Source organism: Ooceraea biroi, chromosome 3, assembly GCF_003672135.1.
Source record: "Ooceraea biroi isolate clonal line C1 chromosome 3, Obir_v5.4, whole genome shotgun sequence".
In the NCBI taxonomy this organism is placed as follows: domain Eukaryota; kingdom Metazoa; phylum Arthropoda; class Insecta; order Hymenoptera; family Formicidae; genus Ooceraea; species Ooceraea biroi.
Genome location: NC_039508.1, coordinates 2,864,086 through 2,881,159, shown reverse-complemented (window position 1 = coordinate 2,881,159; position 17,074 = coordinate 2,864,086). Strand labels below are relative to the sequence as shown.

Here is a 17,074-nt window from a genome sequence, read left to right as displayed (position 1 = left end):
ACCATTTCGGATTTCCCTTTATTCCCCCCATACGTTTAGCATGCGTTCGTGTCCCGCAGGGAAATTCTCCGGAAAAGAGTTCTGTAAACTTCACGCTGAGGCTGAAAGATTAAAACGTACATTGCGTGTGTGTGAGCGTCAATTTATAAAATCTGATATGAATAATAAAAATATGATAATATATAAATATGTGCGATACGTGCAATTACACGAAGGTAATTATTAACTCTCGCTTTATTGGTCATCTTACAGCCGTGCGAAAAATTCATTCGCGCGCAATTTCATATTTCACGGAGCGTTTAAATTGCATTTATTATTGCAGCACATCGACTGCAATAATTAATTATTTATTAATATTGAGAACAAGGTATCATATGCATGATATTATCTTGTTGTCTTTACACATTTTATTATTTATTTATTTATTTATACTGAGAACAAGGTGGCATATAATGTATGATATTATCTTGTTATCTTTACACGTTCCATTTGCGCGATGAAGTGTGCCAATAGTGACGGGTGGCTTTAAGGCATTAGCGTCCTTCCAGACAATTCTGTACGGCCGCGTTCCACAGGCATGGACGCCATGCAGAAATTAAACCAATTATGCCTGTCAATTTGTGTACGCTCCGGTAGCATAATCATAGCACTCGAATCCCGTGCCACGTTGTTTGACCATTAGTGGGTATACCGGCTGTCAGAACGTCGTTGCTATCAAAAGGACCGTTAGCATCCTATTGCATTTGCACTTGCGCCGTTCTGTTTCGGTTTCGATACCAAAAGTAACTGACCGATTTAATTTTTCAAGAGTTACATCTGCTTCGGAATCACGAATATAAAAAATCAAACAGCAATTCTCAAAATGAGATAAAAGCATGAGAGAACTTGAACTATTTCAGAACAGTATTGCAAAAATTGCGATGCACTATTTTACTTTTACCGCGCTCATTCGTATTAGACTTTTTGAAACTAATGTGTAAACTGGTACAAACTATATCGATACTCCTCCTGAAAGATAAAACATTCATCTGCAAAACAGCGCCACATGTTTCACCATTGCTATTTTGACAACTGCATAATTTCATAGAAACTAGAAGCTTTCAATTATCGTAACATCGTAGTGAAATATTAATAATTACATCACTTACAAAGTTTGGATAACATAAAATCCACAATGACGACACATACAATTTTTTTTATTTTCGAGATCGCTTATAGTGTCAGAATGATTACATGGTTATCTTGTCGAAACCATTGACATGTTCAACAGCTATGGACTATTCTCTACTCTCTACGCAGATTCCCATTCCCCTTGTATGCCATTTCCGAGTAAATATTCTCCCGAGGCCGGCTATCTTTTTCCCTCGGAGACGCGTTGAGTAAAATCGCGCCGACATTTCCCACGTGATCGATGGCGAACAATAATACGCAGCGCGCGCGGTCTGCCCAATTTGGCCGGGCATGGCAGCCATAAATTCGCGAACGGCCTCGACAGGGGCCTGTCTGCTCGGGTGGCAAGAGGGTAGATTCTGCTCTCCCGTGGACATCCGTTTCCCCGAGGGGGAAAGGGCGAAGAAAGGGCAGGGGAGGACGAGAGACAGCGGACCCCATTCGAGGAGCGCGCACTCGAGGCACTCCATCAGCCGCTCCTCGAGTAGGCTTTCGGCATCAAAGCGGCTCGTCCCTCAAACACGCCAGTAATGGGTCAGACTCGCTTGAGTGTCGTGGCTCTTGGAATCCCCTTGTCCTCCCGGCTTTCAAACCGAGCCTTCTCCCCAAACCAACGCGCTAACCACCGTACCAACTAACCCGCTACCCTCACATTCCGCCAATCTTCTCCCAGCCCGCAGACCGCCTGCCGATCTCAGTCACCCCGCGGGGGTTTCCGGGCGTACGTATTAATGCAGATTTCATTATGCGCGTTACCAACGCCCAGCCATGGATTCAGCCATGGTGTCTCCGCCGTCGTGTGTTTACGTGGTTAAGATGCCACCGCTGCAGCCGCCAGTGGCTTGTCGATCGTCATCGTCGTCGCCGTTGTCGTCGACTTGAATTATTCGTGTTCCTTTGACACTTGGCTACAGCTACGGATTTGCGCGGACCCTTCACCGCGCTGATTAATCGTCCGGCTTTTTAACGCGTCGCTACCCCCAACGACACCGCTGTTACATTTGAATGCAAATCGCGTAACGAATCCGGGTGGGTAGCCACGAGCTCGCGCTGTTTTAGCTGCGCCTGATGGAAACTCTGGGCGAGGAATGTTTATTCCTGCGACTAAACGTGGCTAAACAGAAAATGAAATTTCAGGAAGATTTACCGACGCTCCCAGCTGAATAATGCGTAATAAATTGCGATTACATCGAAAATCTCGGGCTTACAGTCGCAAGAGAGAGCGATCAGCAGGAGATTCGACATTTAATTTTGCAGCTTCAGCATATTTGGGTCGGCATGCCTCCATTGAATGCCTCTCTTTCTCTAAATTGAGCGAGTAACTTTTGTCATTGAATACACCGGCGCCTATTGAACACTCAGCATTATACTACACCTAGCATAATGCACCGTGCATGTCGATACCGAATGTAATTGTGTTTGCTCTCCCCGCCGGGAGTACTGAATTAATGATCAATAAACACGTTATGCTCTCTTTATTGACTATAATGTTATATGCCGCGCGATTACCGCGCTTATTTATATATCTAATATTGACACCTTCCTTAACTATCTTCGCCGTATCCAAAATTCGATACAACCGGAATACCTGATGGCTATTGCAACCTATAATATTTAAAGGTCTACGTTCTATCTTTGGCATAGCAACAATTTGAGAAAATTCTTCCTCGTAATATTAGAATATTAATAAAATTTATTGAAGAATTTAAGCGTCGTAAATTGCATTTATTAAAGTATTGAGAAGATTAATTCTGGACAATTCTGATGATTGCGGCTGATAGCTTTTCGCATTTAGCAAACTATGACGTGGCCTTCTTCGCTCGAGACCAGAATCAATTTGGCGGGCGCAGAAATACCGGATCTGCCCTTCTTGCAGCTACCAAATTAATTCACATACGTTCTCATAGTTGGACTCCTATATAGGAGGAGCAGCGTATAAGCGGCGTATAAGATGAGGGTGGTAGACCGTACGATGGTAGGTGACTGGCTTTGATTCACGGCGCCATTGAAAGCCCGTTCCTCACCGAGGACGCGAGCATATAATGGCCGGTCGCATTTGGCGCTTTTCCTCTGGTGTCTTGCGAAACAGCAATGTGCATCAGTAACTCTTCTCCACGCGCAGCGCTCTAAATCACGGTGTACATCGAGTTTTAGCGGGCGCAAAAAGGATCGTCGCGACATTGTACACACAGTACGCGCCCTACCGAGTTTTCTCTTGAACGCGCGATTTCTTGAAAAATCTAAGCCCAAGGCGCGTCAAGACGGAAACTACGTACTCGGATTGCTATGCATGTCGAAATAAAAATACACCCTCGAGTTGAAAACTGCATATCTAAATTCTTCGTATCTTGGGATGGATGGTATTGAACATTCTCTTCCATTCACGTATCATGCCTGATATCGCACGCACACATCCGCGTAGAACGAACGTATGAGATCGATATTCCGAATTTACCTTGTGACACACATCTTATATCATGCTATTGGAACGAATCAGAAATTTTATTTTAGTTTTAAGTAAAAACAACTTTTTCATATAAAATTCAAAAATATTTTGAAAAATCTCAATGCGTTATTCCTCTACAAAAATGTAACAGTTGAGTGCAATGCAGTGAACTAAATTGCGTCAATTTTTGTCATATTAATATATGTAATTTTAAAAACGTGAAGATACAACGAATAGAAAATGCTTGTACAAATTGCTGGATAAAATTTTAATTCCTTTTATATCATATTCAAAAATCACAATACATCAAGAAGAATAAAATAATCTCGTCTTCACGAAAAAAATAACAATTTTTATATAAAATTAATTAAATAGATATTATAGTTCATGAATAACGAAGTTTCTGTCGCTCTTTTAGAAGCAACGTTGGACACGGCTAAATACGGATTTAATTATAAGCTGTCCATCTATTTAATCATATCCGCAACATTCAAATTGAATTAGCGCCGCTGTTTGTAACTCATTACCGCTATCTGAGAGAATTCGCGATCAGGAAGTTAGTTATTATTGGCACACTGTTACGTGCATTGAATTTTAATAAATGAGAAATCCGTGTTAGTCGTGTCATCGATTCGACATCCTACAAACGCATTTGGACTTCTTGATTATCGATTCCCGATAATTGCCTCTAGTTGCGCGGATTCATTAATCTATTCTTTATAGTCATTAAGAAAAAAAAGGATAGGAAAGATACCCTCCGACCTATATTTACGAGAGTACTAATCGATATTACATTTTCGCCAATTTAATCGCTCTCGCGCTCGCTTTCGGAAGTTTTAATTTTTTAGCAGACTTGGCTTCTTGCGTGGAATCTGTTCGCCAACATTCCGTTACGAACTTTTACCCATTGCCATTTACTTTTCAGAGGATATTGTGCAGCTTCATTTTCATTTCCTTCTTATCTTCATTTTCTTCTTTGTTATTACACTCGTAGGTCATTTCCGATTCTTATATCAAATAAATGAGGGGACGCTTTTCTTAATGATTATTCGGAAAAATGACAGTGTCTTAGAAATAGTATAATGTATTTAATAATAGCAATAAGGAAACAGGCTAAAGTCATACGATTTTATGTTTTATTTTCCTTTTCTGTAATTTAGCAGGCTGATGATAGCGAATCGCGTCATCATTTTATGGATACAAGAAAACTCAATTGCACATACTAGCAAGAAAAAATAATATGATTTTGATTTTCAGAGAAATAAGCGGGTCACAGTTAATTGGGCCGCCGTCACGTCCCGTTTAACGAATGTTTAATTTGTCTCGTTACGACGCCGGCACGTAATTAATTTCAATTAATTATATCGTCACTCGCGGGTCATCCTCCGTTTCTGTTTTACGGCAATGATTTTACGTACAGCACATTCGTGAATAAAATCACGTCCGCCAATATGCGGAATTTTACGAGAGAACTATGCACGCGTGTCACAGGCACGGCTCCCGACTGTATTGCGGTTAAAATTAATTGGCAGACTGCAAATTACATGATAATCCTAATTATTTGTCGCTTTGTAAAGTGATTGTTAGGTTAATGGTGCGATTAGAATTTCATGATTGTCTATACCGCGTTTGTGGTTGGCGTTCGCCAAAATCCTGGGGTTGCAATTGTTATTATAAGCATCATTTCACTATAAAGTCGTTCACAATATAATTAGTTAATAACGTACAAATAATATTGTAAATAAATAATATTGTAAACTTCCAAATGCGCAACGTTTCGCAAATAGTCACAAAGTTCTTGCATTACCTACACAATTCAAAGCAATCTAATTATTTATTTATGAAAATCAATGCATATATGTGTTCTTTTAGTGCCTTTAACAATGTTCTCATTATTCTTTCATAATCTTCCTTGCAAAATAATAGAGGCAAATGTGCATGTAGCTTTTTCCGGAAAAAAGAATATATTATGATCAGTACGAGATAATTGAAACATGCATTAATTTATAATGAACATTCGAATTGGTCTGTAATCCGAATTTCAGTAATCCGAAAATGGTTCTTCCTTTATTACTCCCTTCACAATTTATAAACAAAAAGAGACCGACGTATACGTCCAATATCGCAAAAAGTATTTAAAAATTAAACGAATAAAGATTCTTAAAATTATTAAAGACGGTAAAAAAGTCTTAACTAATTTTATGTTATCCGGAAAATATTAAAAGTACGATAAACTGTCACTCGTACTTTTACACTCGTACACAGAGCGTACGATTTCTTTTATTAAAACCAATTAGCATGTTTAAAATTGCAATTACTCGCGTTTCCATTCAACGCGCGTTCGTTTTATTAAACGATTTTATTGGCCGCGTGTTAATTGGTTGTTACTAATTCAGGCCACTCACCTCAGCGGGGAAAGCATAGTTATTGATACGATGCTCGGAACCGTAATCATCGTCCATCCCATAGTGAATATATATTTCTTCAAACTGATAATGGTAAGCAAGCGGACCATCTGTTATATTGACTCGTATCTTCGCTTCTCTGTCTGCTCGAAACACCAGGAACTGTCCAGTATTATGCAAATGACCGGAAATCTGAAAGCAACATTAATTAAACCTGATTAGCTTTTAATTAGTATTAACTTAGTAAAACAAATACAAATAAATACATTTGCATAAATGCATTTAGAGATAGCAATATAAACCTATTAATCGAGTAATGATGAAAGAAAGAGAGAACACTTTTATTTTCACAATTTTATTTTATATCAAAACGTCTTGTAATGATAACAATAAATGTTAAACTTAAAACATGACACGTTACTAATTAATATACTTTTATTCAAAATTTGATAAATTAATAATAAACTAATAATAAATTAATTATATGTATATATATGCTAAACGTCACATATTCCTGCAGAATCGATTTATCTATGCTATGTAGGAAAATGTTTTTGTGAGTAGCAACGTGCACGGTATTTTTAACACTGATTCGATGTGCTTTAGAACGAGATTCCGGAACAATGGCTTTCGCATATCTTATCGTAATGAGCTGCATAAGAGCGCGGTTGCAAAGATGCCTACAAGAAAGGGCGGCAACTCGTCGTCCGCGCGGTAATTGATTAGGCATTTAATTGGATGGAATAGCAAAACCAGACACGGTGCCATGTCGCGCAGGAGCTCGGCAAAGTGCAAGACGAGGCTGGGGAAGTCCATTTTCTTGTACGTCGCCGAGAACCTGAATTATGGCGTCATCAGTTAGAAATAATGAGGTAACCTCGGGGAGAAGCCAGCCGCGGGAGACACGTCGGCAAAAGTCGTCGGGAGATAACTTATTATTTTGCAATAGATTTTTGGCCCCTGACCTCTTTTTCCTCTCGACCCCGAACCTTTTCGCTTCCTTTTCGCGCAGACTCTTTCGCACGGTCATTCTGCATTAATGTAGAATCTTTTCAGTTCCGCAAATCTTTTTAAAACTGTACTTACTCTTACGCGTTAAAGAGGAGTGGTAATAAAAATTCCATCGCGTGTACAGATATTCTCTAATAATCTTTCAGCGTTATCCGAGAGAGAAAGAGAGAGAGAGCCTTTTGTCCGAGGCAGCTTTGTATAGAAAGACGATTGGACTTGAGAAGCACGTCAAATTAATAAGCACGGTGGCATAAACCGAACAAGATAAACTGAAAGTTACAGCGAGCAAATCTCGAGCGTTACAATGCAAAAATCTGCTATCGGGGCGCATCGGCCCCTTAAATTTAAACAATCTCACGCTGATCGTTAATCTCACTCGGGAAAACTCCTCATCGCTGTTTCCTCCCGAATTCATTAAGACATCGGCCCTCCTCGCGATGACAGAGAGAAATGAACGCGAGCAGGCGACGGTGATGTCGGCGGCAGCGACGGCGGCGATGACTTTCCTCCGACGCGCAGAAGAGAGTCAATGGCGCATAATTCATTATTTCGCGATAGATTCCTCATCCCGCCCCAGCCGTATCCTCCGCCACTTTCGATCGCCTCGGGGAATAATTCGTCGACCCCTTCGGGTTTTTCGTGGACTCAAGTTTCTTTTTTTTCCCCGCCTGGCACCACTGTTCTCGAACTTGGATCAATGGAGGCGACTCTAGACCGAAGGGAGACCGGAAGAGGATTCATGGCGAAACGCGGCAGCCTCGAACTCTCCTCCGCGCGGTCTCGAACGCGTGCACAAAGGCCACCCTTCTTTCGACGAAACTCAAAGTTCGACCGGGTCCAACCGGGTGGTGAATCATCCTCGTCGCCATTTCCTCCCTCTTGCTTTCTCCCTCGCGTTCCCTCTCATACCTTCCTGATTCTTGAGGAAAGTCGTCTGCTTCGATTCACACAATCGTCATTGCGCATTCTGGAGACTGCCATAGGGCCCACACTCCGTTTTGTTCCCGCAGGAACTGCAGAATTCACGAGCACGACATTGGGGAACGTTGGAACGTAAAGGGGAATGTCGAGATATAAGAAACGCGTGGCGCCAAATCTTCTTAAAGTTCATCGACTTTGCGGCGCCGGCGATGCTTCACGATTAATACCCGACGACCTCCCGCCTCCTCGACTAACGCCGGAGACGCCGGCTTGGAAGAAGTCGGTTGGGAATAATCGAGTTTCGCGGGGATGCTTAAGTTAAGAGGGAGAATTGTCGCGCGTGGGTGCTTTTCCGATGTAGGCTGTCACGAAGCGCTCGTGAGATTTGCTGGGACACGTCGGAAATCCGTTTTTCATACAGTCTGCAATCTGGCGCGACTGCGCTGCAGGCATCTGGAGACTGCGAAAAACGGATTTAGTTGTAACACGAATTTGCCGCGAAACAGATATCTTGATCGTGACGAACCTGCGATTAACGCCTGGACGAATAGAAGTTTCCGAGTTTCTGAGAAAATGAGAACTGAGGCAGACTGGAATTAACCGAAACACCCCGGTACCGGGACAACACAACGTTGTCCGGTAATTAACGCGAATTAAACCCGGCTAGCGGGTAAAATCGCCGCGCACGCGACTCACGTTCACCGCCACCCTCGTGAAAAGCGAAAAGCTTCTCCCTGGCTTCGCGGTCTTTCCTCGGCGAATTAACTAACAGTCCGCTCTGTTTATACGGCGGTTACGTCGATTTGTGCGGCACGACAGTTTCCTACACGTTTCTCTGCTACGATCGAGTTTATCGAGACGTGCGGCTTCAATTACGGCGCGCGGCCACGAAGTACGCCCCGGGAATTGGCAATTCCGGAGCGACGTAAGAGAACGCGCTCGTTACAGCTTCGATTATGGCGAGCTCGACAGTGGGGATGCACAACTAGCCGGTTTCACGGGGGGATTGTTCGTGCGAAGAAACGTACTGTGGTATCGACGGGCCGTTAGCGGCGACTTTAGTGCGCGCCAGAGATAGAGGCAGCTCGTAAAGACCGATGCCGTTCCACCGAAATCTACTCGATCACTTGTTGAAATAAAATTACGGCAAGTAACGTCGGTGTGCAGGGTGGTCCGACAATACGTGTGATTACCTGTTAACTTCTTTATAATTAAAGCATGTCATAAATTATGAGCCGCGGTCAAGGAAATGGCCATTTATTTATTCATTGCGCCAGCTGGAAGCGCGCTCCAGCTAGCTAGAAACTAGCGCTCTCGTGTGTCTTAAACGTTAAATTATTGTTAATTTATTGAAATATTCTCTTCTTGCATATAATCACATTACTTTCGTGAAACCATGAGAAAGCTTTTTCGCTGTCAGCTATTCTACTCATAATATCCCCGTAACAATTCAATTCACGCTCTCCGGTGAATAAATCTCCTTGAACGAATGAAATAAGGATACTCGTAATCGAAAGTCGGTGTAATTGATCTCTCTCGCCAGATTACCGAATTGCAGCAGATGGGACAAGGACGGGAGACAGACTGGGTGGAAATTGACCGAGGCGAATTAGGTTTCGCTCGGAAGCGTGAGTTCCTATAGCAAAATTAGGGTATCTGTCGTATCTACAGCTGCTACCGCACCGCGCCGTATTGTGAAACGATCTATAGACGTTTTCGCGGGCAGACTGGCCATCTACGAACGAAAGCCTGGCCGGGCGAGAGAAAGGGAGATAGGGAGACAAGGAAATAAAGGGAACGCCAGCAGGAAGGGAGATGAAACGGCTGCAGCGAGCTTCGCCGAGCCGAAGACGTACGTTCGACTCCGGCGGGCGGCGCGCGCGGTTCGTTCTATTGTTTAATTTAAGTGCCAAAGTTTTAACCGGGTTAAACGGCGTATAAATTCACGAGGTTCCCACCCGGACTCGCACACGACTTCGTCGTACCGGCGAGACGGGGTGGTTTGCCGGGGTGTCGAGCCGGCCGCCGAGACCGCGCGTTTAAATAGCGCGGGGCCAGGTGTGACGTCAGTGCGGTTTCCGTCGCCGTCGGGAAGCCCTCCTGGTCCGTTTCGCCCCCGAAACGCGTTTCCTCGAGAAAAGCCGGAGTCGGACTCGAGTCTCATCCCCTTTCCCCGTCCATCCTCTTGCGGGAAAGCTTTGCACGTATGTAGCATATCCTCGGCGGGCAAAAATCCCGAGGAAAATGTACTTTTCGTTTTTGCTTTGTCCGTTTTTCCTCCTCGTTTTGCTTTTACTTTATCCTTTTTTTTAATTCAGTTTCCTCTTCCTTTTTCCTTCGGCTTGAGTCTTGCGTCAAGCAAAATTCTTACAATCTGACGACGACTCGCCACCGCCGGTTTATCGTCGTCATTGCCGCGTGTGATTTCGCGGCGGTTTTACGCCGCTTGTCTCAATGAAAGGGACGAGGACGCGGCGTCGACGTGGTTAACAAGAGGATACTTCAGAGAACTCTCTTTAGCGCTTTCCGTGTGCCGGAGGACGAGGGGGAGGCAGAGGCGAGGGATGAGAGAAGTCGTTTGCTGGAGGGTAGGCAAACAATGAGGAGTCCCGTCCGCGGTTCGTTTCAAAGCACGACAGAATGCATCCGACGGCGGTAGCTACGCGCGCAGCTCGTGGGAACGTGGTTACTGGCGCACCCCCTGGAAAAGATTGACTCTACACAAGGGCGGGAACGAAAGGAGCAACGGAAGCGAGATCGCCGTAGGTCGAGGAGGGAATGACGCCGACGACGATGACGACGATAGAGCAAACGATACCTTGGTGGCGCGTATAAACCTCTTTACGCGCATTTCCGTAGAAGATACTTTGTGCCCACAAAGTCAAAGGAACACGCATTTTTCTCTCCTCCCTGCCCTTTCACCCTTTTTTCCTTTTCACTCTCCTTCTCTTTCTTTTCCTGCGGAAAACGGCAGGAAATAGGAACAGGAAGCGAATAAGTATCGTATCTGCGACTCTCACGGATGCGGCGAGCAAGTTAGCTCTGCTTGCAGTGAATGATACGATAATACGAGCAAGTGAGTCAAGACGACGATAATAAATTCGCGAAGAAATGAACGAGTGATACAGAACAAAGTCAGGACAAAGAGAAATAGAAGAGTTTCGGTTGTTAAATTCATCAATTTTCTTCCATCAAACGATGGATCAGCCCAGCAATTTCGTATTAATTTGCAGTAAAATTTTATCCATAATAAAATGTTCTACATTTATCTACATCGTAAAGATGAAAAGCGGGAAAAAAGGGACGCCTGTTTCACGCTGCATGTAACGAAACGCGATGAAAAGAGTCAACACTGAGAGACGCTGCAGTAATATCTTCGTCCTTCGAGCCTGACCTGGTCGCTTGCATCTGGTACAAAGAGTTATTGTCGCGATCGCGCCGTATTTATTGTATCCTTTCGCGGGCAATATCGTCGTCCGCGCGCGCGAAGTAGTTTTCGGCCAGCGTCTTGTCCGGAAAACGGTCGCGAAATACGACGGTGAGGTCTCGTATCCGTCTGCGAAACCCGCATCCGATGCGATTCGAGAGGGTGGCATTGTCACGGTGGCGCGCGAGCATTTTTCATGTTCGCGTTTCTAAGAAATAACCACCCCGAGACCATGACCGCGCGCGATGCATGTTTCGTGAAAAATCGAGGGAATGCATGGAACATGAGAGGAAAGAGAGTCGCCTAAATATAACGTCCGTTCGCGGTCCAGATAGAAATATCTCGGTGCGAACGTTAAATAGTACACAAGGTTGACAAAATTGAACACAGCAGTATGATAAATAAAGGTAAGCTAAATAAATTACCAAAGATGGGAGTCGTAATGGAAGAACTAGAACGTTAGCTAAATTATTAAGCCATCGTCGCGAGAATGTTAGCCGTTTTCAAATTACTTTTCCATGTATTGTGTATCGGACAACATAAAATGATTCTTCGTGTTGTGATTCGTGAATCACCAGAAATCGTTCTTCTTAAGCGAATAGATTTATATAAATGTTTTAAGCACAAGTTACGTTAATGGCTTTATCATCTTTCTTTTCCATTAAGTTCCATTAAGTTTTCATGTTCTCCACACGTATTATAGATATATACATATATTGCGCAACTTTTTTCTTTATCATCTCTGAAATATGGATTATATAGAGTTATGTTCCGAAGGCAAAAAGATATCAATGAGAATATAAATGGAGATGTAAATCGAGCAGCGTTGCAAGTTTCTCTATTCTACATTGAAAGTTCATACTTCTTCTATATCGAAAGTTCACAGAGACTTTTCGTTCATGCATTTATAAACGGCTTTCGACCCCTCAATATATTCTTCAATGCGCTCATACTGCATGCATGAGTCACTTGTACATGCAGATGGGTGGAAATTCAAAATAACGAATACGGTCGTGAAAATAATATCATATATTGCCTGCGACACAAAACGTTGAAACAATAAAAATTCCGATTATGTCTATATTTTGCTACACATTATATTGCTCTGAAATATTGATATTCGGGTGTGTCTAGTCTGCTGGAAAATTGAAAGTCACAACCATCGCCGAGCCGAGGGGTTCAAGGCAATAACGATGAATAAATGTTTTCTTAATGGAAAATTAGCGTTTCCTGCGGCTCCTCGAGGCATCCTCTCTGATGGAGCAGAAATCAACGTTAAATAGGTAGCCCCGTAATTAATGGCTTTATTATCGAATCAAGCAACTCGGGACCAGTGAAAAATGGACAGTGGGAAAGTGGAGCAGCTCTCGCCGGTGAATTCCAAATCCATTACTATCACGCGACAGCTCTGGGAATACTTCTACGGTAACCAACCTGATTTTATCCTTGCTTTTCGAAAGGTGTCTCGCACAAAATGAATCATTCCCCGACATTCTAATTTTAACTTAGTTCCGTTGTTAATGAAATGTCGGTCTTAATCATTCGACCCAAGTTCTTAGCGAGTTCATGGCGCTTCGATTTTAAGTCAACTGCTGTACACAGCTTTTACAAGAAGTATTATGAAAAGAAAGCGTAACTGCAGTCGCAGCGATTTTACACAAACTAAACTGCACAAATACGCTGCGCGAAATGACAACATGTTCCATCTCACGAAAGGAAAATTTATAAATGTAAAATTCTCTAATAACTGCATATCGCAGTAAAAGCTATAACATTATAAATTGGATATTGCTATTGCTGCATTTAATATTAAATCAAATCACATATTTATCCAAAGTACATGAATCGAGTTATAATGTGTAATTATGAGATTTCATATGCTTATTGCATTTACTTTTTCAACTGCAATACCAGTTATATTACTCGAAATATAATATGCAGTCGGCTTCAAATAATTAAGATAATTATCATACTGTTATAATTTCATTTCAATATGACGTGTAATTATAGAGCATGGGCTCTTTTTGTACATATCGACGATTTTGCGATAAAGAGAACACGCGGTTGGAAAACGCGTAACAACGCGCGATCGTTTATTGCACGTAATGATCAACAATCGAACGTATTTATCGTGAACAATACATCAACGTCATAATGAGCGGATCGCGCTTTTTAAATCGTTAATATCAATGAGATATCTCTCATTCCTCGTCAGTTTCCGGCAAAAACCCGAGCAATTTAATCATCTTATTGAGGGACACCCAGTATGTGCTCCGTTTGACTAATGAGCGTCCATCAGACAGCTCTTTCGTCTTCATTTGAAGTGGACGTGCACATGGGACGAGACTGAACTTCGGGATTTACTTCTCGCACTCTGCTTTCGGCATCATGCTCGAATGTACGCGATAAGTAGAGTATCAGGTTATTATCGCATTAAATTTATTGAGGGGTTGGAAAGATAGGCCTTATAAATAACATAAAAAAAACAATGTTCATCGAGATATCTACAATCGACATTTAACGCGATAATTACGCCAACACTTTCTACATGTTACTGTCAGCATTGTAACATGTTATGGAGTAAATGACATAGTACGCGAGGCATTTTAATTTTTATAATCGATTTTGTAAATCCTTAATTAAATATTGATGAATGATCACGCGTTTCTCGGGAAAAGCTTGATCGATTTTTCAAACGCGAGAGACTTTACACTAACTTCCTTCACGAAGTTCTGATTTCGTTGAACGTTTGTGCGTCCCTAGGGATGGAAAGAGATACTCGCGAAATACGGCGCTATTTTGCGAGCCGAAAGACTGGATAGATTACTTTGTGTTTGTCGACGTGCACTGGTCTCAAGTGACGATCGAAGAGCAACTTGTCCGGTTCGATGTTGATGGGACTTTGCCGCCTGCCTTTGGTACAGAGGGACCACTGCGGATTTATCAGGCCCCAGAACGCAGGTCCTGTAACAAGATACAACATTTTAGTTAGTTAAAAGAAGATTTGATCATAAAAATATTAAAGAAGATAAACAGCAATTAATATGAATTGGTGAATAGTTTACAAAACTTTTGAAAAATTCTAGGACACAAGGAATTATAAAATTATGAGAATTGCACAATGTTTATATATATACCACAGATTAGTTAATCTTTCCTTAAAAAATGTAACAAAATATCTAATAGGAGATATGCCGAATACATTATTTTATCCAGATATTTTCTACCTATATCATATCTCTGCGTCTAAGAAGCATAAAAGAATTCTCCGCTCGCGAATTCCCAGGAAACGAGATTCTTATTTTCTCTGTTTGAGTATGAATCGCCGTGTCACGTGTCAACCGCTCAGAAATCTGAAATTTTTATAATTTCAACTTTTCCATCTGGTCGCGCTGTCGGCCGGTCCGTCCCTTGTCCGGCTCGCGTCAAGTTTCTCTCGGTAAAAGGGATTTTGAACTCGTTTCGCCGTTCGTACGCCAGGGACCGACGTAACCCTCACCCCCGTCTTTCTCCGATACTTTCGTCCTAGGGACCGACCAATGTTCGCGCATTTTCCGGCGTTCTCCTCTGAGAAATTTAACTTTCTTCACGTCGTGCGCGGGGATCGATATCCCGAGAAAACCCGGCTTAACGAATCCTTCGTCGTGAATCTGAGCTCGCAAGACCACGCGAAACACAACAGGAGGTTGCATCGCGTACTTCCAATTCGGATAAGGTTCGAAGTTTGCAGACAGAACACTGCTACGCACATTAAACGTAATTATACGCGCAAGCTAACGAAAAATTTTGCTTTTATCCCGTACTTACTCGTGACTTATGTTCACATCTGGTCCGAAGGCTCAATTTATCACTCCGTGTGCTACAACTCTAGCAAAAGCTATAAGTCATCCTCGTAATCCACTCGTCTCTCTCGCGAGGGATAACAAACAGACTTTCTGGAAAACGTTTCCGCCTTGAGTGCAACTTCTCATGCCGCTTCCTGCATCTCTTCTTTTTCTACAAAACTCCCGTTGACGACTCTCGCGGCAACGACGGTTCGCATTACAAAGACGGGCAATGAATTATTAGTCGTATAAGCAACCCACGTAAGCGACACGGCGACATGTCAACGTGGGAATCTGGACAGCGTGAGGACGCGCGAGAATGCAACATACTCGTGTTATCCGAGACACATGATCCGTGTACACGCAGTGTCCCATATATATCGACTTGCATTTAGTGGCAGTTTAATTAATTCACTTACAAAAGGATACTGTCATGGATTATTTGCGACCGAGTTACAGTTAATTAATCAAATTAATTACGGTAAACTCTCTGCGATAACTAGAGTAACATTGTATTTCTCCACCCTTTAAATTTAACAGTCACGCTTTTTAATGAATACGTAATGAGTGTTAAGTGAAACTTCGAGAGATCTTATCAGTTTAATCCAAAAAATCCATTTATCTTCTCTTGTTTGTTTCTGAGCCAAGAGCCGCACATGTGATAAAACGAGTGAATTTTCTTAATTTAATATAACGACCATTAAACTTATCGCGCAGCATCATAATTACTCCAGTAAATTCTGCGCTCTTGTAAAGATGACTGTAATTTATACAGACTAGATGGAAATCAGTATAAAGCCGCATAAATGGGGTCGCAAGTTTTCGAGCACCCCGTGTACGTGTGCGCGCGCGGATAAAGCAGGTGTGCGAGCGCCTGGTGGGTCCCAAGCTCACGTGTTAACGTGGAGGATTTACCCGGACGGTATGAGGGATGACACGTAATGACATCCCGGCACGCGAGCATAATCAAAACTTACGGGCTCCGATAAACGCGCGTACGGGGTTCAATGGCGAGCAACCCTCCGGCCGTTGGATTCGCGCACGCACATCGCGTCGCGCGCACACGTGCTACCACGACAATCATGCGACTCGTCGACGCTTCGGGGTTGCAATACCGCCGCAATTAGCCCCGGCTGTAATTAGCATTTTCGCGCCGGAATGTACACTCGACCGTCCATTGTTTTTAATCCTTCGCCGTCCGTCACGCGAGCTGTCTGTGCATGACGCGCGCGATCCACTTTATCAAATGAAAGTCATTAATTAAACGGCTACAAGGTATAGCGCGCGGTGTGACTCGATTTTCCCTCGTCCCGTGTCGCAAAATGCATTTCCGCACAAAGAAAGGTTTTGTGCAAGAAAACGTGCATGAAAATTAGTCTTAACGCTTGTTAAAGGGGTAACGCGTTTCCCTGGGCGTTTATTTCTCCCCTTGATTCCAACGTTAGTGGCCGCAACCCTCGCGTCATAAATCTCATTTGGCTGCAGCAGCGTGGATTGATACGACCTGAGAAGGGGGTGATGTTTTTTTAGCTTCTGGTCAAGCCGTTGCGCGTACGCACCCCCGTACTTGCTTCTCGCAAGTCTCCGAGCGCATTCAGGGCAAAGGTACTCGAGGAGCTGCACGCTTGATTTCTTAACACAGGGGGAAGCCGCCGCCGCAATTTCGCAACACGCGCGCACACACGTACACACGCATCGCGTTCCCGCTTTTTCCTCGGCGTTGGAATTTATGTCGGAAGAAATGGCACGCCATTGCGCCGGCCACGCGAGAGTTTATTAAACGGCACACGCGGTGCATACGTGTGTAACGCGTTCTCTTTTTTTCCATTTCGCTCGATTCGGTAGTCGTGTAGCGTGTTCTCAAGTTGCG

General features: G+C 43.2%; 1 protein-coding gene across 2 annotated transcripts in view; it reads right to left on the bottom strand.

The window, feature by feature from the left end:
• The window catches only part of LOC105281361 (carbonic anhydrase-related protein 10), a 131,717-nt gene that overhangs the window by 29,557 nt on the left and 85,086 nt on the right, over positions 1-17,074 (bottom strand). For both annotated transcript variants that reach the window (XM_011342511.3, XM_011342512.3), the window contains exons 3-4: positions 14,208-14,344; positions 6,022-6,213 (exon numbers count right to left, since the gene is read on the bottom strand). In XM_011342511.3, coding sequence (XP_011340813.1) covers positions 6,022-6,213; positions 14,208-14,344 — 329 coding nt within the window. The remainder of the gene's footprint in view (positions 1-6,021; positions 6,214-14,207; positions 14,345-17,074) is intronic.